Source organism: Triticum aestivum, chromosome 6B (genome assembly GCF_018294505.1).
Source record: "Triticum aestivum cultivar Chinese Spring chromosome 6B, IWGSC CS RefSeq v2.1, whole genome shotgun sequence".
Taxonomy (NCBI): Eukaryota; Viridiplantae; Streptophyta; class Magnoliopsida; order Poales; family Poaceae; genus Triticum; species Triticum aestivum.
In genome coordinates, this window is record NC_057810.1 from 244,317,543 (window position 1) to 244,340,007 (window position 22,465).

Below are 22,465 nucleotides of genomic sequence, written 5' to 3' on the forward strand. Positions count from 1 at the left end.
GACCGTACACTTGGAAGCTGGGATCCCTTCCGAAAGACCGAGTTGACTGTCTGTCTCATCACGCCCAGCGCAAGGATCTAGTAGTACAGTGGCACCGATTCTCCACGACCCAGGGTTCGGAGTTCAGACCAGGATCACGAGCTCTCCTCGCTACAAGAGAAATAACAGCAGCATCACTGCTTAATCGTTCTTGGAATCAATCGTTTCACATGATTAGGACCGGCTACCAAAGCTCCCAGCTCCCCTGTATACCAAACCATCGTGCGTAAACTACGTGTTGATGCACCGTACTGCGATCCTTCAACAGAGTGCTAGTCACCACTACTCCTGTACGCATCAACGACTCAACGTCCGCCACACCGCACACAGAGAGAGTGATTAATCAACGGTTTTCCTGTTACGTGTTCCTCGGGGCATCGGCCGTATTATACTCCATCGCCATCGGAACCATGACCAAGCTCCAAGCTCCGGCACGCACGCACGCACGCACGCATGCATGGGGCTCTGCGACCGGCCACCTCGCATGCCGTCGCCTTGATTGCTGAATCCGGAGAAGAAAAAGAGAGAAAGAAAACACCCTCCTCCCTCGGAGAGCGTCCGCGGTTCACGACATGTTGTTGGGACGCCGCAGCTTGACAAATGACAACTTGACAAGGGACAGACTTTCGCCCGCGCCCTATAGAAAACCAAGTTCGTACCGCCTGGAACTACTACAAAGAACCAGGCCTAGCAGTGCAATCAGCTTTGACCAATCGTGTGCACGCCGCAACTCCGATCTCGCCTTCCCCTAGCGAGGCTTAGCTTAGCTTAGCTATAAAAATAGCCCCGTCATTTCATCCTTGCTTTCTCCATTTCAGCCTCGAGTCGTCAGATTTCAGAGTTCGGTAGTGCGGTTACTATTACCATGAACTGCGCGAGCCTGCTGCTCCTGCTCTGCGTCCTCCTCCTCGCCGCGCTCGGCCCCTTCGCCGCCGCTGCACGCAGAGGTAAGTCTTCACCGCCGACACCAAGGTTCTATACTTCTGTGTTCATTCCACACTGGGTAGCGAGAGGCATGTTCGGCCCTGACATTGTCACCGCCGCTCTCTTTTTTCAGAACCAACAATGGCGGCCACCGGCGACCAAGGAGATAGTGCTCAGGCCAAGCTGGCCTGGATGGGAATGGCCCCTGCAAAGGGTCTAAAGCAGAGGGTGATCATGAGGAAGCAGGAGAGTACAGACTCTAACCGTTTCAGGACCAGAAAGTTTTCCTCGACTGCCAAGAATCCATTCGACGGCCGGTTGCCCTTCACCGCCGATTACCACAACGTGCGCAGGCACCCGCCCTCGCACAACTAGGCGGACCTCAGCTCAGTGTACGTACTACTACTGGCTAGCTAAGCTGGTTGGTTGCTTGGAAATACAGTTAGCTTATAGAGTAACAGTAACTACTAAGCTGTATAACACTTTCTCATCCTCTCTGTTCTCTCTATTCTTTGGCCCTTCTACGTAGTACCACTAGTATGTTAGTGGCCTTGTCAGCTATGGATTTGCTGACGTTTTGTTAGTACTGGCCACGTCCTAGTAATGATATCCTATATACTACAGCATAAGCTGTTTTTTCTTACAGTGTAGTACTGCATAAGCTGTTAATTAACTGTGTACCAATTTGTATTGCATTACTAATTGGTAAGGGTACGTTGTCCTCACAAGAAAGCAATGCTTTTATTTTTTCTTTGAAATGAAAGCAATGCTTTTGTTTGCCGTTCCAGCTGCGATGCAAAGCCACGTTTATGCCATCTCCAACGGCAACACGTAAATTTTCTCCCTCGTTCAGTCTACGGATACGGATGCGGGAGGCCTCCTCCAGCCGTAACTGTATACATTTCAAACCGCATTTTAACTACTCGGTCGAAATTCATGCAAACCAACCCATATTCATCAAAGTTCAGATAAAAAAATAACATAAATCATCCATACGTATCATACAAATTAAGTCTAGTACAACAATGTCTCTAATTCGACTAGATCCAGCATGTCCAACAAGTTTTTCATGAACGGATCATGTCATTTCACACATACTCTCACTTCAGCTTCATCCAACAGTGTGTGATAGTAAATGGCCGTCCCTCTGTCCTGTGGTACACAACGACAGCGCGTGCGGGCTACATATAATGTATAGACCAGCATTGAGTAAATAAATCAATTAACAAGTTGAGCAAGAGGAAGTAAAACTTACGATTCATGAACGGATCATGTCATTTCACACATACTCTCACTTCAGCTTCATCCAACAGTGTGTGATAGTAAATGGCTGTCCCTCTGTCCTGTGGTACACAACGACAGCGCGTGCGGGCTACATATAATGTATAGACCAGCATTGAGTAAATAAATCAATTAACAAGTTGAGCAAGAGGAAGTAAAACTTACGATCTCGTCCTCTGCCGCGTGCAATGACCATCTTGCCTCGAGCTGACGAATCACGTCGCAAAACTTGGTGACGCTGATCTGGATAGCGTGCCAGCAATACGACAACGACCTCACGTTGCGTGGTTGAATGATGCACATGTCGTAGAGCGCAATGTGCTTTCGCGCGTGAAACTTTTCATGCACTTGTTCCCAAAAGGCCCCCCTGCTCCTGCCTACGAAATCCGCAGATACGACCAGCCATGCATCGCACAACAACTCATCCTCAATGGTCGAGTAGCTCACCATCCTTCGTACTCTAAAAAATGACAGACAATATTTAAAAATAAGCTCAATGGCATTTGACTAAACACTTGCCAGGAGTGGTGTTTGCCATGGAGGTCGCCGACAGGGGTCAGAGTGTACCTGGGTACAAACGGCTCCAGGGTGGACAGCTCCGTCGAGCGGGCGCGTCGGTGCTGGTTGCGGATGTCCGACAGTGCCTCTATGGCGGCGGGAGACGTACAACAGCGGCAGCGGAGGTGAAGGGTGCGGATGCAAGGTAAGGGGGAGAAGAGGCGAGGTGGAAGGAAATGGGACCGGGAGGAGGGATTGGGTGGGCCGGGGGTGTCGGAGTCCTACATTTCTAGTGTCCGGACTCCCGCAAAACTCCCCCACTTTTTCTCAAATTTGTAGGAGAAAACTCGTCCGAACCGCCCCGCGGAACGATACAGGACCGCATTGGATGACTTTCACAGTCCGGACACCGTAGTCCGAGCGGATGTGTGCAGTTTGCGGGTCCATCTTGAAGATGCCCTTAGTTCAGAGCGAGGCAAAAAACAAACAAGTTTCAACTTAAGAAGTCTAGGGTGTGCTTGGTTTGGGAACTAAATGCAATGGTATGTCATGGTTCCATTCAAGCAATTTCATTTTTGTGTTTGGTTCTGAGTCGAAAAGTGGGATTTGATGGTTTCGTTCATGTGTTTGGTTTGTGATATCTTTCATAGGAATTTTGTGAGATCACCTCCTATATGTACATGATGTGCATTGAATAAATATAGGTCATTGCACTTAGGCAACATATTATTCGAATTGAAGTGGCTGCAATTGCTCGACAAGGATCGGTGCTGATCTTTTTTTTCTTTACATTTTATTTTTCATCTCCCTAGGCATAGTTTGTCTTCTATGCGAGTTCTGTGCGCGCGCGTTGGTGTTAGTTATGTGCACTCTAACTATTCGATGCCTCTCATAGTGTTTTGTTTTCTCTTGATGCTTCATTATGAGTTGATAAAAGCTTCCCTTTTCTGAAAAATGAAGTTGTCCCAAAGATTGGATAATAAATTTATTTATTGTACTGAACTAAATCATAGACGGCTCTGAGACTACCCATAATGAAAGTAACATAGATAGTAACATCAGACATATCTAGATAAAATAGATGATGTGGCAAACAATAAATGAAGCAAAATAGGAAAGTGGCAACATAGCTAGTTACTAGTAGTATGAGTAACATCACACATGTCAAAACAAAATGAGTCTATAGCCTAATAAATAAGATATTACACGTTACCACACATATGTTATTTTTTACTATAGAGGTAGTAACATGGACTAGTAACATATGTCTAAAGGACTCCCATATTCAACGGCAATAAAGTGAAGTGTTGCAAATCTTGGCATGGGCAAACCAGAGCGATCACGCTTCAGTTACATTCTCCAGCAATAAAACTCATGACTGCTTCCAATGTATTGCAACGAGTCAAGACTCTTTAAGTACCCGGTAACCACAAAACTAAGAAAAACTAACCAGGGTCCCTGAAGAAAACCCAACTAGATACTAATCTTCTCCGCCATCGCCAGCAGCACGTGACGAGAAATTTCCTGCAACGTCTATGCAAGTTTACGCAGACATTAGTTCCAAACAAAAGCGTGGACAAACTAAAGCAGGAACGTATACGTGGGAGATAATCTTCCACTTGATCAAACCAGCTAGGCAGGAAAATTGCTTACAGATTGGGTCGAAGCTCACGTCGCAGCTCTGGACGTACTCGTCTATCGGCGAAGCACAGAGGTGGTCTTCGATGAGGCCGTGGACGCAGACGAGGTCGTCGACGGGGGTCACCATTATCTGCAGCTTCTTCACCCCGTATTCGACCGGGGCCAGCCTCGCTGCATGTCGAGAGATAGTCGATTTAGAACCCGATCAATCAAAATTGGCATATACAGTACATAGATAAGTAAATGGATATATGGTGCTGAAATATTTAAGACGCCTAACTCAGAGCTGTTGTTGTTTCTAGGAAGAGATCGTATCAGTCAGAGAAATCAACGTACAGGCACCCCAGGTCAAGCCTTCCATGTTGACGTTTCGTACGGCTTCCTCCAGCTTGCCCATGTCGGTTTCGTCGCCCCATGGCTTCACGTCCAGCAAATACGACGACTTCGCTGCTGCCGCCATCGACATCAATTCGGCTGCCGAGAGTTTTGGTCGAGGGTGGTTCAGGGGGAGCGAGGCGACTAACCGGATTGGAGCGTGACCAGACTAGATTAGGCGCATTAAGTAGGCGGTGGTGGAGGGGCGCCCCGTCGATCCGTGTACGTCTCGAACTCGAATCCACGTACAAGATCCACCGTACGTACGTGCGTGGTGGCTTGAAGGTCAAGATTCCGGAAAATTATCCTGGAATCTGCTTCCCGTGGAATCCGCTGTCGAGTTCTTTTCTGAGATTCTAGTTTAAGAGTGTGAATTGAGTTGTGTGTTAAAATGTCTGACTGTGCGGAGATCATCGCACTGCTCAAGGCTGGGCAATCTGATCGTTCCAGGAACATGCATCAAGTAAGAGATATCTCTGACCTGCTTAAGGAGCGACAAACTGAAGTCCGTAAGATTAGCCAATTGCAGAACAAAGCTGGACATGTACAGCATGTTGGCTAGCAAATGTACCACATGAGATTAGCACTATCATTACATATGATTGTAAAACTGTTACCACTTGATTAATGAATGTTTTCCCCCGCAAAAAAAAATGTCTGAACTATCCTTAGACAAAAACTGTTTGATAAATTGTTAACATTTATTGAATATGCACCTGAAAAAACATTTATTGAATATGAGCACATTACCATTCACCGTTCTCACATCAGCATTCAACAACAACATTCATCGGTCGCATCATTTAGGCTGGTCGTAATGAGAATATTATAGCTAGTATCATGCATGCCAACTAGGCAATTTTGATGAAGTGTCGTAGAATTAAATGAAGAAAAAAAGAATTGAATATCATATCATGATACCATATCATAACAAATGCTATGTTACTATATGTCATATATGACAATAATAAAATACTACTCCCTCCGTCCTAAAATAAGTGTCTCAACTTTGTACTAGCTCTAGTATAAATTTGTACTAAGCTCAAGACATTTATTTTGAGACGAAGGGAGTACATGATACTATATGATATTATGCATTACGGAGGTATGATACTAGTGGATGATACTCCCAATTACAACCAGCCTTATACAATACCAAAAATTGACAATAGCAACATGTATGCAACAACAATAAAAAGTAGCATTGACACAACACTACTGGAATCAGGATCTTTGCCGTCAGCCAGCTCTTTGTCGTCCGCTAGCTGGCGGCAAAGAAGGTCTTTGCCATAAGCTTACAGAAAGCTGACGGCAAAGAAAGAGCGGACGGCAAAGAGGGTGTTTGCTGTCAGCCTGCTCTTTGCCGTCTGCTAGCTGATGGCATAGAAGCTTTGTCGTCTACTAGCAGACGGCAAAGAGGGTGGGTGGCCCACAAACAAGGGTGGCCTAACGGCCGTTTCCCCCCGGCCCCACCCCACTAGCTAGGCTCTTTGCCGTCTGCTAGCAGACGGCAAAGAGCTGTGACCTAACTTAAAAGGGGCCAGCGCCCGCGCCCCACCCCCCCTCTCTCTCTTTCTCTCTCTCTCTCTTTCTCTCTCTCTCTCTTTCTCTCTCTCTCTCTCTCTCTCTCTCTCTCTCTCTCTCTCCCGGCCCTCACCTCACCCACGCCGCCGCCCCAGCCCCCGACCCCCACCGCCCCCGCCGCCTCGCCCAGGCGTCCCGGCGTCCCGTCCCGCCGCCCCGGCTCCCCGCCACCTCCTCCACCATCGCCGGAGCCAAGGTGAACTTTTTTTGTTTTTTCTATTGTTATTTGCTGTTTAGTTTTAGGTGTTATTAATAGGTTTAGGTTAGTGATAGGATTAGGTTAGTTCTAGGTTTAGGTTTAGATAATTAGAAGAAGAAGAAAGTTGAAAAAAAGAAGAATAAGTAGAAGAAGAGGAAAAAGGAAAAAAAGGAAGAGGGTTGTGGATCGCCGGTCGCCGAGGGGATAGATGATGGAGCCAATGGGTCCCGCCGGTCCCGACGCCATCGCCCATGCCGAGAATCCCTCGGTCCGAGTGCTGACCCGTCGACCGTGCGTCGCCATACCAGAGGGCGCCCAGGGACGAGCGGGTTAGAGGGTTCCTCGACGTCGATGGAACCCTAAATAGCAAGTATCGTCGGTGCGAGATACATGTGGCCGTCGGTGTCGAACATTACATCCACATCCCACAAGTGACGCCGACGTCTGAAGTCCCGTAGCAAAAGTTCTCGTGGTCGATGGCGGTCGAACACCTATGCGAATTTGTCTTGTAGCCTCTCCGATGACGATTAAAAGCCAAGTGTTGAAATTTGAAACACCCAAACTGACTCATTGGTTGTTTGAAGTTTTAAAACTTGGCTTTAATCCTCATCGCAGAGGCTACCAGACAAATTCGCCAAGGTGTTCGACCGTCATCGCCCCCCAGAACTATTGCTGCGCGCGGGACGCCAGGCGTCGGCGTCACTTGTGGGATGTGGATATAATGTTCGACACCGACGGCCACATGTATCTCGCACCGACGATACTTGCTATTTAGGGTTCCATCAACGTCAAGGAACCCCCTAACACGCTCGTCTATTATAAGTATTTAGTTAGGTTGACAAAAAAAACAATATTGCTATGTTACTCATCTTTCAATTTAAATGTGCAGTTTTTTCGTCGCTACGAGGATCTAGTGTTCGACGAGCTCCGCCTCTGCGTTCGTGGGTGAGCACAAATGACATCTCCTCCTCCCCTCTTCATTTGCTCTGTTCCGGTCTTCGTGCCGATGAAACTTGCTAGCTATAGGTGTCTTCAATCATCAGTATGCGTGACCACTATGCGCCTCCCGTTTGAAAGGGTTACATCTATAAATATGCATGTATTTGCATATTTATAATCGTGATTCTTTTGAATTGTCCAACGTTATCTATGGACAACCCAAGTATGTGTAGATTGGGTTCGTTTTCCCATATGCTCTGCTCTAGATCCGATGCAGAATTTTGTCAATGCCTCCCTGTTGTTCTCCGGGTACACATCCTTTCTGCTTATTGCCGAGACGCGTATTAGGAGAACAGCGGGTAGGTGCTGCCGAAATTTTGCGTCGGATCTGGAGCAGAGCATGGGAAAACGAACCCAATCTACACATACTCGGGTGGGATTAGGACCTATCTTTACCTATCAACGTCTAGGTTGCGTGGACGTAATAAAAGTGACAAACTCCATTAACTGATGAATATATACATGCTGATATATATATATATATATATATATATATATATATATATATATATATATATCTTATGTGTCCAATAGGTAGGCAAGATGAGTGATCGTGCGTGGATGTACACTGTTCACACTAGTCAGAAAGACATGACCATTGAATGGTTAACAAAAACCAAGGGGTTGCTGAGAGCCACATTTGCAAATGGGCAGAGGACAACCCGGTGCCCCTGTGCCAGGTGCAACAATTGGCACAAGAGGACATATGATGAAATGGGCAAACACCTGCAGAAGAGGGGTTTTATGCTAGGTTATACGGTGTGGACATTTCATGGTGAGTCTGCCCAACATGCCAGAGCTGAGGTGCTTCGTCGTCGCACTGACGAGCATGGTACCGGGATGGAAGACATGGTGCAAGACTTTGATGATGCTCGGGACTCGGGCGATGAGATGGAGGAATCTGCAAAGGCCTTCAATGAAATGTTGGAGTCTTCAAAACGTCCTCTCCACGAGCACACTGAGCCTTGTCAGTTGGATGCCATCTCACAAATAATGGCTCTGAAGGCTCCGTTCAACTTGGGCAGAGAATGCTATGACGCGATGATGATAGTATTTGGGCGTTTTCTACCCAAAGGCCATGTACTACCTGCAAACCTGTACCAGTCAGACAAAATCCTCCGTGCTCTTAAGATGCCCTGTGAGAAGATACATGTCTGTGAGAAAGGATGTGCCTTATTTAGGTTTTAGTATGCAGACTTGAACTATTGTCCCATTTGCAAGTCATCCAGGTATGTTGTGGTAGACAATGGTATGGGTGAGAAGACGCAGACCAAAATCCCCGTTAATGTTCTTCGGTATATGCCAATCGTACCAAGACTTCAACGTCTTTTCATGGTCGGAGAGATGGCCAGACATATGACATGGCACCAAATGGGCAAAAGAACCCAACTAGATGCAGATGGGAAGCTGATGATGGTGCACAGATCAGACGGTGAAGCGTGGACACGCTTCGATGCATTACATGATGACAAAGCGGCAGATCCGAGGCATCCTCGAGTCGCCATCAACACGGATGGGTTCAGTGTGTTTGGTCTGACGGCAGCCCAATACAGTTGTTGGCCCGTATTTGTCATTCCACTCAATCTCCCCCCGGACAGATTATGCAAAGAAAGAACATTTTCCTGACGTTGATAATTCTAGGGCCCAACTATCCGGGGAAGAATATCATGCAGCCGCTGAAGGATGAATTGCAAGAAGCTTGGGATAATGGATTCAAGACATACGACGTGTTTAGCATACGGAACTTCATAATGCGTGTCTGGTACATGTACTCGACGCATGACTTGCCAGCGTATGCGCTATTCGTTGGCTGGTGTGTGCATGGAAGGTTCCCGTGCCCCACATGCAAGGGAGCTCTTCAGTTTCGTTGGCTTCAGGCCGGTCACAAGTTTTCTTGCTTCGACTTGCATAGACAGTTCCTGGATCCTTGCCATAAGTTCAGGAAAGACAAGCATAACTTCATCAAAGGTAGAGTTGTCAAAAACTCTCCACCGCCTCTGTTGACAGGCCAAGAGATCCTGGATCAGTTAAATGCTCCAGAGCCAGATCCAGAGCGTCCAGGGTATTTCAAGGGGTATAATTAGGTACACGCCTAGACTCACAAGACATGCTTGTGGGACATGCCTTACTTCAAAGACCTCCTTTGCCACATGATACGTCTCCAACGTATCTATAATTTTTGATTGCTCCATGCTACTTTATCTACTGTTTTGGACTATATTGGGCTTTATTTTCCACGTTTATATTATTTTTGGGACTAACCTATTAACCGGAGGCCCAGCCCAGAATTGCTGTTTTTTTTGCCTATTTCAGTGTTTCGAAGAAACAGAATATCAAACGGAGTCCAAACGGAATGAAACCTTCGGGAACGTGATTTTCTCACCGAACGTGATCCAGGAGACTTGGACCCTACTCCAAGAAGTACCAGAGGCGGTCACGAGGGTGGAGGGCGCGCCCCCCCGGGCACGCCCCCGATCTCGTGGGCCCCCTGACGCTCCACCGACATACTCCTTCCTCCTATATATACCTACGTATCCCCGAACGATCAGAACAGGAGCCAAAAACCTAATTCCACCGCCGCAACCTTCTGTATCCGCGAGATCCCATCTTGGGGCCTGTTCTGGAGCTCCGCCGGAGGGGGCATCCACCATGGAGGGCTTCTACATCAACACCATAGCCCCTCCGATGAAGTGTGAGTAGTTTACTTTAGACCTTCGGGTCCATAGCTAGTAGCTAGATGACTTCTTCTCTCTTTTTGGATCTCAATACAAAGTTCTCCCCCTCTCTTGTGGAGATCTATTCGATGTAATCTTCTTTTTGTGGTGTGTTTGTTGAGACCGATGAATTGTGGGTTTATGATCCAGTATTATCTATGGAAAATATTTGGTTCTTCTCTGAATTCTTTTATGTATGATTGAGTTATCTTTGCAAGTCTCTTCGAATTATCCTTTTTTGGTTTGGCCAACTAGATTGGTAGTTCTTGCAATGGGAGAAGTGCTTAGCTTTGGGTTTAATCTTGCGGTGTCCTTTCCTAGTGACAGAAGGGGCAGCAAGGCACGTATTGTATTGTTGCCATCGAGGATAACAAGATGTTTTTTTTATCATATTGCATGAATTTATCCCTCTACATCATGTCATCTTTCTTAAGGCGTTACTCTATTTTTAACTTAATACTCTAGATGCATGCTGGATAGCGGTCGATGAGTGGAGTAATAGTAATAGATGCAGAATCGTTTCGATCTATTTGTCTTGGACGTGATGCCTATATACATGATCATTGCCTAGATATACTTATAACTATGCTCAATTCTGTCAATTGCTCAACAGTAATTTGTTCACCCACTGTAGAATACCTATGCTCTTGAGAGAAGCCACTAGTGAAACCTATGGCCCCCGGGTCTATTCTCATCATATCAATCTCTATCGCTTATTTTACTTGCTTTGTTTTTACTTTGCCTTTTATTTTTACTTTGCATCTATCTATCAAAAATACCAAAAATATTATTTATCATCTCTACTAGATCTCACTCTCGTAATTGACCGTGAAGGGATTGACAACCCCTAATCGCGTTGGTTGTGAGTTGCTATCGTTTTGTGTAGGTACGAGGGACTTGTGCGTGGTCTCCTACTGGATTGATACCTTGGTTCTCAAAAACTGAGGGAAATACTTACGCTACTTTGCATCATCCTCTCCTCTTCGGGGAAAACCAACGCAGTGCTCAAGAGGTAGCAAGAAGAATTTCTGGCGCCGTTGCCGGGGAGGCTCATGCAAGCAAGTTAACAATACCAAGTACCCATCACAATCCCTATCTCTCGCATTATATTATTTGCCATTTGCCTCTCGTTTTCCTCTCCCCCACTTCACCCTTGCCGTTTTATTCGCCCTCTCTTTCCAAATCTCCTTCTCTCTTTTCCGTTTGCCTTCCCGTTGCCATGGCCAAATCAAAAAGAACTACGGGTTTTCTCCCGAGCTCTAGTGCTTGGACAACCCCTCTATCCTCTCTAAGCTCATAAATAATGATGCTATAGAAAGACCCACCGGGGCCTCCAATGAGAGCTTGAATAATTTTGATGAGGATGACTCTGGAATTTTCCGCTTGGGATAGGTTACTTAGGATTCGGGCTAGTTATGTACCACAATATCAAATTGAAATTTACCTAAAAAGCTTTTATGTTGGCTTGCCCGCTTCCTTCAAACAAGTTTTAGATTCCATCTTTGAAGAAGGTTTTCTTGAAGGGGATGCTATAGATACCTATGAGAGAATGAAAACCATATTTGGGCACCCCATGAATGATAAGGTTGAATCAACTACTCTCTTGTGCTTTTATCAAAATGAAATTATTAAAGAGATGAAGTCTAGTTTAGAGGCAAATTTCCGTAACGTGCTTAATCTTACTTCTTCCATTAATGGCCATGTGCTTAACTTAAATAGAAGAATGAATGCCATAGAAAGGAGATCCTCCTCTCCAACTACCAAAGATGGCAATGCCTAGATCTATCCTTGCTTTTATGCCTAGCTAGGGGCGTTAAACGATAGCGCTTGTTGGGAGGCAACCCAATTTTATTTTTTGTTTTTTGTTTTTGCTTCTGTTTAGGAATAAATAATCCATCTATCTTCTGTTTGGATGTGGTTTTATGTCTTAATTAGTGTTTGTGCCAAGTAGAACCTATAGGATAACCTACGATGATAGTTGATTTGATTCTGCTGAAAAACAGAAACTTTGCACGCATGAATATAATTTGTTAAATCACAGGAACGTGATTTTGCATTGATTCTTTTTGCTGCTGTTCAATAAACAAATTTTCCAGGTCTTCCTATTTTGGTAGAATTTTTAGAGTTCCAGAAGTTTGCGTTAGTTATAGATTGCTACAGATTGTTCTGTTTTTGACAGATTCTATTTTACGTGTGTTGTTTGCTTATTTTGATGAATCTATGGCTAGTAAAATAGTTTATAATCCATAGAGAAGTTCGAATACAGTAGGTTTAACACCAATATAAATAAAGAATGAGTTCATTACAGTACCTTGAAGTAGTCTTTTGTTTTCTTTCTCTAATGGAGCTCACGAGATTTCTGTTGAGTTTTGTGTTGTGAAGTTTTCAAGTTTTGGGTGAATTCTTTTGATGGATTATGGAACAAGGAGTGGCAAGAGCCTAAGCTTGGGGATGCCCATGGCACCCCCAAGATAATCCAAGGACACCAAAAATTCAAAGCTTGGGGATGCCCCGGAAGGCATCCCCTCTTTCGTCCACTTCCATTGGTAATTTACTTGGAGCTATATTTTTATTCACCACATGATATGTGTTTTGCTTGGAGCGTCTTGTATTATTTGCGTCTTTGCTTGTTAGTTTACCACAATCATCCTTGCTGTACACACCTTTTGAGAGAGCCATACATGAATTGGAATTTGTTAGAATACTCTATGTGCTTCACTTATATCTTTTGAGCTTGATAGTTTTGCTCATAGTGCTTCACTTATATCTTTTGAGCGTGATAATTTTTGCTCTAGTGCTTCACTTATATCTTTTAGAGCACGGTGGTGGATTTGTTTTAAAGAAACTATTGATCTCTCATGCTTCACTTAGATTATTTTGAGAGTCGTTAATAGCATGGTAATTTGCTTAATGTTAATATACTTGGTGTTCAAGATATGTGAAACTTTCTTTTGAGTGCGTTGAATACTAAGATAAGTTTGATGCTTGATAATTGTTTTGAGATATGAAGATGGTAATATTAGAGTCATGCTAGTTTAAGTAGTTGTGAATTCAAAGAATAGTTGTGTTTAAGTTTGTGATTCCCGTAGCATGCACGTATGGTGAACCGTTATGTGATGAACTCGGAGCATGATTTATTTATTGATTGTCTTCCTTATGAGTGGCGGTCGGGGACGAGCGATGGTCTTTTCCTACCAATCTATCCCCCTAGGAGAATGCGCGTAATACTTTGCTTTGATAACTTCTAGATTTTTGCAACAAGTATATGAGTTCTTTATGACTAATGTTGAGTTCATGGATTATACGCACTTTTCCCATCCTTCCACCTTTGCTAGCCTCTCTAAATACCGCGCACTTTTCGCCGGTATCATACGCCCACCATATACCTTCCTCAAAACAGCCACCATACCTACCTATCATGGCATTTCCATTGCCATTCCGAGATATATTGCCATGCAACTTTCCACCATTCCGTTTATTATGACACGCTCCATCATTGTCATATTGCTAGCATGATCATGTAGTTGACATCGTATTTGTGGCAAAGCCACCGTTCATAATTCTTTCATACATGTCACTCATGATTCATTGCATATCCCGGTACACCGCCGGAGGCATTCATATAGAGTCATACTTTGTTTTAAGTATCGAGCTGTAATTGTTGAGTTGTAAGAAAAATAGAAGTATGATGATCATCATTATTAGAGCATTGTCCCAAGTGAGGAAAGGATGATGGAGACTATGATTCCCCCATAAGTCGGGACGAGACTCCAGACGAAAAAATATATATAAAAAGAAGAGGCCAAAAAAAAGAGAGAAAGGCCCAAATAAAAAAAATGATGATGAGAGAAAAAGAGAGAAGGGACAATGCTACTATCCTTTTACCACACTTGTGCTTCAAAGTAGCACCAAGATCTTCATGATAGAGAGTCTCTCATTTTGTCACTTTCATATACTAGTGGGAATTTTTCATTATAGAACTTGGCTTGTATATTCCAATGATGGGCTTCCTCAAAATGCCCTAGGTCTTCGTGAGCAAGCGAGTTGGATGCACACCCACTTGGTTTCTTTTGTGGAGCTTTCATATACTTATCGCTCTAGTGCATCCGTTGCATGGCAATCCCTACTCACTCACATTGATATCTATTGATGGGCATCTCCATAGCCCGTTGATACGCCTAGTTGATGTGAGACTATCTTCCCTCTTTTTGTCTTCTCCACAACCACCCTTCTATTCCACCTATAGTGCTATATCCATGGCTCACGCTCATGTATTGCGTGAAGATTGAAAAAGTTTTGAGAATGTCAGAAGTATGAAACAATTGCTTGGCTTGTCATCGGGGTTGTGCATGATTTAAATATTTTGTGTGGGGAAGATGGAGCATAGCCAGACTATATGATTTTGTAGGGATAACTTTCTTTGGCCATGTTATTTTGAGAAGACATGATTGCTTTGATTAGTATGCTTGAAGTATTATTATTTTTTATGTCAATATGAACTTTTGTCTTGAATCTTTCAGATCTGAATATTCATATCACAATTAAGAAGATTTACATTGAAATTATGCCAAAGTATCACTCCACATCAAAAATTATTTTTTATCATTTACCTACTCGAGGACGAGCAGGAATTAAGCTTGGGGATGCCTGATACGTCTCCAACGTATCTATAATTTTTTATTGCTCCATGCTACTTTATCTACTGTTTTGGACTATATTGGGCTTTATTTTCCACGTTTATATTATTTTTGGGACTAACCTATTAACCGGAGGCCCAGCCCAGAATTGCTGTTTTTGCCTATTTCAGTGTTTCGAAGAAACAGAATATCAAACGGAGTCCAAACGGAATGAAACCTTCGGGAACGTGATTTTCTCACCGAACGTGATCCAGGAGACTTGGACCCTACTCCAAGAAGTGCCAGAGGCGGTCACGAGGGTGGAGAGCGCGCCCCCCTGGGCGTGCCCCCCTACCTCGTGGGCCTAGGCGCGCCCCCCTACCTCGTGGGCCTGGGCGTGCCCCCTACCTCGTGGGCCCCTCTGGCACTTCTTGGAGTTGGGTCCAAGTCTCCTGGATCACGTTCGGTGAGAAAATCACTGGGCGCGCCCCCTACCTCGTGGGCCCCCTGACGCTCCACCGACGTACTCCTTCCTCCTATATATACCTACGTATCCCCGAACGATCAGAACAGGAGCCAAAAACCTAATTCCACCGCCGCAACCTTCTGTATCCACGAGATCCCATCTTGGGGCCTATTCCGGAGCTCCGCCGGAGGGGGCATCCACCATGGAGGGCCTCTACATCAACACCATAGCCCCTCCGATGAAGTGTGAGTAGTTTACTTCAGACCTTTGGGTCCATAGCTAGTAGCTAGATGGCTTCTTCTCCCTTTTTGGATCTCAATACAAAGTTCTGCCCCTCTCTTGTGGAGATCTATTCGATGTAATCTTCTTTTTGCGGTGGGTTTGTTGAGACCGATGAATTGTGGGTTTATGATCCAGTATTATCTATGGAAAATATTTGATTCTTCTCTGAATTCTTTTATGTATGATTGAGTTATCTTTGCAAGTCTCTTCGAATTATCCTTTTTGGTTTGCCCATATAGATTGGTAGTTCTTGCAATGGGAGAAGTGCTTAGCTTTGGGTTCAATCTTGCGGTGTCCTTTCCCAGTGACAGAAGGGGCAGCAAGGCACGTATTGTATTGTTGCCATCGAGGATAACAAGATGTTTTTTTATCATATTGCATGAATTTATCCCTCTACATCATGTCATCTTGTTCAAGGCGTTACTCTATTTTTAACTTAATACTCTAGATGCATGCTGGATAGCGGTCGATGAGTGGAGTAATAGTAATAGATGCAGAATCGTTTCGATCTATTTGTCTTGGATGTGATGCCTATATACATGATCATTGCCTAGATATACTCATAACTATGCTCAATTCTGTCAATTGCTCAACAGTAACGTGTTCACCCACCGTAGAATACCTATGCTCTTGAGAGAAGCCACTAGTGAAACCTATGGCCCCCGGGTCTATTCTCATCATATCAATCTCTATCGCTTATTTTACTTGCTTTGTTTTTACTTTGCCTTTTATTTTTACTTTGCATCTATCTATCAAAAATACCAAAAATATTATTTATCATCTCTATTAGATCTCACTCTCGTAAGTGACCGTGAAGGGATTGACAACCCCTAATCGTGTTGGTTGCGAGTTGCTATCGTTTTGTGTAGGTACGAGGGACTTGTGCGTGGTCTCCTACTGGATTGATACCTTGGTTCTCAAAAACTGAGGGAAATACTTATGCTACTTTGCTGCATCATCCTCTCCTCTTCGGGGAAAACCAACGCAGTGCTCAAGAGGTAGCACCACACAACATCGACGTGGTGCACACTGAGAAGAATATCGCCAAGGCACTTTTTGGTGCATTGTTCGGCATAGATGGGAAGTCAAAGGATAATACCAAGGCTGGAGTCGATCAAGAGGCGCTATGTCATAGACCGTTACAAAATATGCAACCACCGAAAGGAAAGCAGAACTGGACAAAGCCAAAGGCATGGTTCAATCTTTGAAGGCCAGCTATGAGGGAAATTATCTTGTGGGTGAAAATGCAGTTGATGTTCCCCGATGGGTATGTAGCAAATCTAAAGAGGGGAACGAGTCTTGATAAATTGAAGATATTTGGTCTCAAGAGTCATGATTGGCACATATGGATTGAGCAGGTAATGCCGGTGATGTTGCGTGGCTTCATCCCCGAGGATGAATGGCTAGTACTGGCAGAGCTGAGCTATTTCTTCCGCGTTCTTTGTGCGAAAGAACTATCGCCTGGCCTGCTAGAAGAAATGGAAGAGTTGGCTCCAGAGTTGATTTGCAAGTTAGAGAAGATCTTTCCTCCGGGCTTCTTTAATCCAATGCAGCACTTGATTTTGCATCTCCCAACCGAGGCAAGATTGGGGGGGGGCGTGCAAAATCGTGTACTACACAACTGAGAGGATGCAGAAGATGCTACGAGCAAAATGTAAAAATAAACGTAGAATTGTAGCATCGATGGCTGAGGCATTCATTATTGAGGAGGCGACAAACTTCTTGACAGCACACTACGAAGCCAAAAATCGTCATTTGCATAATCCGAAGCCTTGATACAATGCTGATGACCCTAAAAAGGGTGGATCCAACCTCAGCCTATTCAAAGGGGATCTCGCACCAGCCGGTGCCTCTAATTCCTTAACATTGGATGTCAAAGAATGGCAGATCATTTTGTTGTATATCTTCACCAACCTACAGAAGTGCGGCCGTATATCGAGTAAGTTCTCGGTACATTGTTTCACAACTTCTAATTCCTTTGAACTGCTCTTATTCCCGAATAAATTTGATACAGTCGATACATCGCCAAATTCTCATATGGAGCGGTGATCCAAAAGGATTCCATCGAAGAGTATGAGCTTCTGGCAAAGCATGGAGGTGGGTATCCCGATTTCACCTCTTGGTTCAACCAAATGGTAATTTCCATTAGACCATTTCATTTCTCTGTCTAATTTGTGGCTAATGCAACAATCCCTTTCGTATTAAACTTGTAGGCTAATTTAGAGTTTATGGACGCCGAATTGAGACAAGTCGCTAATGGTTTTGACTTTAAGGTCCGTTCATTTGACAAATACGACATCAACGGGTATTGATTTCATACCTATGGCAAAGAGCTATCTATGGCTGACCGAAAGTCTACAAATTGTTGTGTCTCTGCTACCGGCGAAGGAGATACCGAGTATTATGGAAGAGTGATACGTCTCTAACGTATCTATAATTTTTGATTGTTCCATGCTGTTATATTATCATTCTTGGATGTTTTATAATCATTTTATAGTCATTTTATATCATTTTTGGTACTAACCTATTGACATAATGCCAAGTGCCAGTTGCTGTTTTCTGCATGTTCTTTACATCGCAGGAAATCAATACCAAAAGGAGTCCAAACGTAGCGAAACTTTTTGTGGACTTTTTTGGACCAGAAGACATCCAGTGGGCTAGAGAAGCGCCTGGGGGGGGTGCTCCAAGGGGAGCACAACCCACCAGGGCACGCCAGGAGGCCTAGGCACGCCCTGGTGGGTTGTGCCCACCTCGGGTGCCCCCTGAACCAACTCTTTGCTCTATAAATACCCCCAATATTCTAGAAACCCTAGGGGAGTCGACGAAAATCAATTCCAGCCACCACAGAGTCTAGAACCACCAGATCTAATCTAGATACCATCACAGAGGGGTGCATCATGTCCATTGGTGCATCTCCGATGATGCGTGAGTAGTTCTTTGTAGACCTACGGGTCCGTAGATAGTAACTAGATGGCTTCCTCTCTCTCGTTTGATTCTCAATACAATGGTGCGTTTGTTGGGATCCGATGAACTTTGAGTTTATGATCAGATCTATGTTTTTATCCATGAAAGTTATTTGAGTTTTCTTTGATATCTTATATGCGTGATTGCTTATAGCCTCGTATTTCTTCTTTGATATTTGGGTTTTGTTTGGACAACTTGATCTATTTATCTTGAATGGGAAGAGGTGCTTTGTAGTGGGTTCGATCTTACGGTGCTTGATCCCAGTGACATAAGGGGAACCGACACGTATGTATCGTTGCTACTAAGGATAAAACAATGGGGTCTATTTCTACATAAATAGATCTTGTCTACATCATGCCATCATTCTTATTGCATTACTCCGTTTCTCCATGAGCTTAATACACTAGATGCATGCTGGATAGCGGTCGATGTATGGAGTAATAGTAGTAGATGCAGGCAGGGCTCTATGTACTAATCTTGGATGTGATGCCTATATAATGATCATTTCCTGGATATCATCATGATTATTTGAAGTTCTATCAATTGCCCAACAATAATTTGTTCACCCACCGTTTGCTATTTTTCTCGAGAGAAGCCACTAGTGAAACCTACGGCCCCTGGTCTCTTTCTCATATTATTTGCCTTTGCGATCTATTTTATTTGCCTTTTATTTTTAGATCTATTAAACCCAAAAATGCAAAAATTACCTTGCTGCAATTTATTTTATTTGGCGTTCGACCTATCAATATTTACAACTCTCTCATGTTTGTTTGCCTATCTTGGGCGCCGCTACCCGAAAGGGATTGACAACCCCTTTTACATGTCGGGTTGTGAGTATTTGTTATTTGTGTGCCGGTGCTGTTTATGTAGAGTTGCTTGGCTCTCCTACTGGTTCGATAACCTTGGTCTCATTACTGAGGGAAATACCTATCGTCGATGTGGTGCATCATCCCTTCCTCTTTGGGGAAATACCGACGTAGCTTCAAGCCGCATTAAAATGAATTTCTTTCATTGTTGCCGGGGAGGATCTTCAACATCTACCAGGTTCCTAATCACAAATATCATCTCCTCACAATTTATATTATTTTCCAGTTGCCTCTGGTTTTCCTCTCCCCCACTTCACAAAAATTTGCCGTTTTATTCGCCCTTTTTTTCTTTCACCCTTTTTCTTGTCGGATCTGTTTTGTGTGCAATCTTGTTTGCTAATTTTATCATTATGGATAGTTCTTCCTCAATTGCGTGCACTCCCGAGAACGAAGTTCTCAACTTTAAACAATGGGGAGGAGAGAATTTAAAAGATGCTTGGTATAGGATTTGCAATGCTCATAATAGATCTATCCGTAAGCAATCTACCATTGTTCTTCTTCGCTGTTTTTATGTGGGCATCACCACTTGGTATAGATTCGTCCTTGATACGATTATCGGTGGAAATTTCTTGATGTGTCCTTCTCTTGATGCCTTTAATGCTATGGGAAATTTAGTGGGCTCACCACCTCTTATGATTAATGAAACAACTTTGACTCTTGAGCATGTTATGGAAAGATTAGATGCCATCGAAAAGAAAATGCTTACTGAAGAGCATATTGAAAACTTGGATAAAAAGATGCATAACTTTGCCACTAAAATTGGGTCAAAGGCGGGAGAAGTTTTTAAGTTGTTAAAAGAAAAGGGAACTATAATTCATGAAATAATTGAAGAAAGTCCGTCTCAGATTGATAAACTAGAAGAAATCTTTAGTACTTTGAGCACGGCTTTTGCTTCCACTAAAACCATTGAAAAAACTATCGTAAAGATTGGCAAGAATAGCCAAGTTACTAATAACAAGGGTGCAACTTCTAGCAATAACAGTAAGGAGGATCTTAAGATGATTAGTATTCACCCGTATTTTGTTGAAGTTATAAGAGATCCCTTGGGAAAAAATGAATTCTTTAAATTTGTTCCTAGGAGTATTATCATTGAAAATCTTTATGCTAAATCTTTGTGGAATTCTAAGTGTTTGATTGAAGAGTTGGATAAAGGTGACAAAACTTAGATCCTTGCTTTATGCCTAGCTAAGGGCGTAAAACTATAGCGCTTGTTGGGAGGCAACCCAATGAATAAAATTTATTTTTTCTTTTTTATGTTCTTGAGTGTTTGCACAATTATGATACTGTTATGATTGTATTTTTGTGTTTTAATTAGTGTTTGTGCCAAGTAAAGCCTTTAGGATCTTCTTGGGTGATAGTTGTTTGATCTTGCTGAAAAATAGAAACTTATGCACTCACGAAAATAATTTTCATAAATCACAGAAACGTGCTTTTGCCCTGATTATTTTTGTAGAAGATTAATATACAAATTTCTCAGGTCGTCCTAACTTTTCCTAATTTTTGGAGTTTTAGAAGTATTCAAAATATTCAGATTGCTACAGACTGTTCCGTTTTTGACAGATTCTGTTTTCTTTACATTGTGTGTTTGTTTTAATGATTCTATGGTTTTCTTTGATGAGTTTTTGCCATAGAAAAGTTGGAATACAGTATATATAATGCAAGAATAAAATATGAATTGCTTTTCTGTAGTACTTATAGTAGTGATTTACTTTCTTATACTAGCGGATCTCACGAAAGTTTTGTTGAGTTTTGTGTGATTGAAGTTTTCAAGTTTTGGGTTATCTTACGATGGATGAAGGAATAAGGATTAAGAAGATCCTAAGATTGGGGATGCCCAAGGCACCCCAAGCTATTATCCAAATAGAAGCAAGAAACTAAGCTTGGGGATGCCCTGAGTGGCATCCCCTCTTTTTTCTAACAACCATCGGTATTTTACTCGAAGCTATATTTTTATTCGTCACATACTATGTGTTTTGCTTGGAGCGTCTTGTATGATATGAGTCTTTGTTTGTTTTGCTTTGTGTTATAAGTCATAAATCCTTGCTGGACACACTTGTTTGAGAGAGCCAAAATTATGCCATGACTTGTTAGAATTGCTCTCTATGTTTCACTTAAATTTTTATGAGCTATGGATTTGCTCTAGTGCTTCACTTATATCTTTTTGAGCACGGTGTGCTTTAGTATTTTTGAAGAAATTCTCTCTTACTTCACTTAGATTTATTTGAAAGTTAGTAAAATTTTCAAGAAATTCTCTCTTGCTTCACTTAAATTAATTTGTGAGAAAGAAATATTATGCTCATGATCCTCACTTATATTTGTTTGAGCTTATCAAAAGCAACACATGAAAATTAGCCCCAAAGTGATAGATATCCAAGAAGGATATAATAAAACTTTCATGAAGATCATTGGACAAAATAAACTTGATTCTTTGTAATAGTTTTGAGATATGATGATGTGATATGTGAGTCATGTTGATGAGTAATTATGCTTTAGTAAGAATATTGGTGTTAAGGTTTGTGATCCCCTATGCAAGAACGGAAGTCAATAGTCATGCAATGAAATTACATCCTACTTGTGGTTCGTTATTCGGTGTTAGTTATGCTTAATGCTCGCTTATGAGATTATTCGTTGTTGGTCGCTTCTCAATCTTTTGGTAGCCTTCATTTTGCACTAAGTATGATCACTACTTGTGCATCCAAAATCCTTTAAATTAGTTTTGCCTAATGAATCCACTATACCTACCTATATGCAGTATTCTTTTGCCGTTCTAAGCAAATTTGTATGTGCCATCTCTATTTTTCAAAATAAATTTCTCTTTTGTGTGCTCGTACCGCTTGCAAGGTGGTGAGGGGTGGCTAATATTTTCTATGCTAAATGTGGTATTCTCATGATGAGTGTTTATGCACTTGTCATGGCATGAGAGTAAGGCAAAGGTATTAGGGATGCCCCGTCCCGAAATGAAAAATGAATTTACTTTCTGTTGTCGAATAATAAATTCCTTGGAAAGTGTTGGTATG

The 22,465-nt window shown here is 43.0% G+C and overlaps 2 protein-coding genes across 2 annotated transcripts; one reads left to right on the top strand and one right to left on the bottom strand.

Annotated features, from left to right (window-relative positions):
- Window positions 1-734: 734 nt before the first annotated feature.
- Window positions 735-1,682, top strand: LOC123134024 (uncharacterized). Its single transcript, XM_044553385.1, has 2 exons — window positions 735-986; window positions 1,097-1,682. Exons 1-2 carry the CDS (start codon window positions 905-907, stop codon window positions 1,336-1,338), a joined length of 324 nt encoding a protein of 107 aa, XP_044409320.1. The 5' UTR covers window positions 735-904; the 3' UTR covers window positions 1,339-1,682.
- A 2,415-nt stretch (window positions 1,683-4,097) lies between these two features.
- On the bottom strand, window positions 4,098-4,922 carry LOC123134025 (elongation factor 1-beta). Its single transcript, XM_044553386.1, has 3 exons — window positions 4,720-4,922; window positions 4,396-4,554; window positions 4,098-4,275 (listed from the first exon to the last, which is right to left on the bottom strand). The coding sequence occupies exons 1-3, from the start codon at window positions 4,847-4,849 to the stop codon at window positions 4,223-4,225; spliced, it is 342 nt and encodes a 113-aa protein (XP_044409321.1). The 5' UTR covers window positions 4,850-4,922; the 3' UTR covers window positions 4,098-4,222.
- Between the last annotated feature and the right edge of the window lie 17,543 nt (window positions 4,923-22,465).

Bases quoted from the DNA above. Each gene is read 5' to 3' on its own strand.
- LOC123134024 (XM_044553385.1), top strand. From the start codon at position 905: ATGAACTGCGCGAGCCTGCTGCTCCTGCTCTGCGTCCTCCTCCTCGCC. The intron at 987-1,096 runs GTAAGTCTTCAC...CTCTTTTTTCAG, and splicing joins CGCCGCCGCTGCACGCAGAG to AACCAACAATGGCGGCCACC.
- LOC123134025 (XM_044553386.1), bottom strand. From the start codon at position 4,849: ATGTCGATGGCGGCAGCAGCGAAGTCGTCGTATTTGCTGGACGTGAAG. The intron at 4,555-4,719 runs GTACGTTGATTT...CTCGACATGCAG, and splicing joins AGGCTTGACCTGGGGTGCCT to CGAGGCTGGCCCCGGTCGAA. The intron at 4,276-4,395 runs GTAAGCAATTTT...AAACTTGCATAG, and splicing joins CGTGAGCTTCGACCCAATCT to ACGTTGCAGGAAATTTCTCG.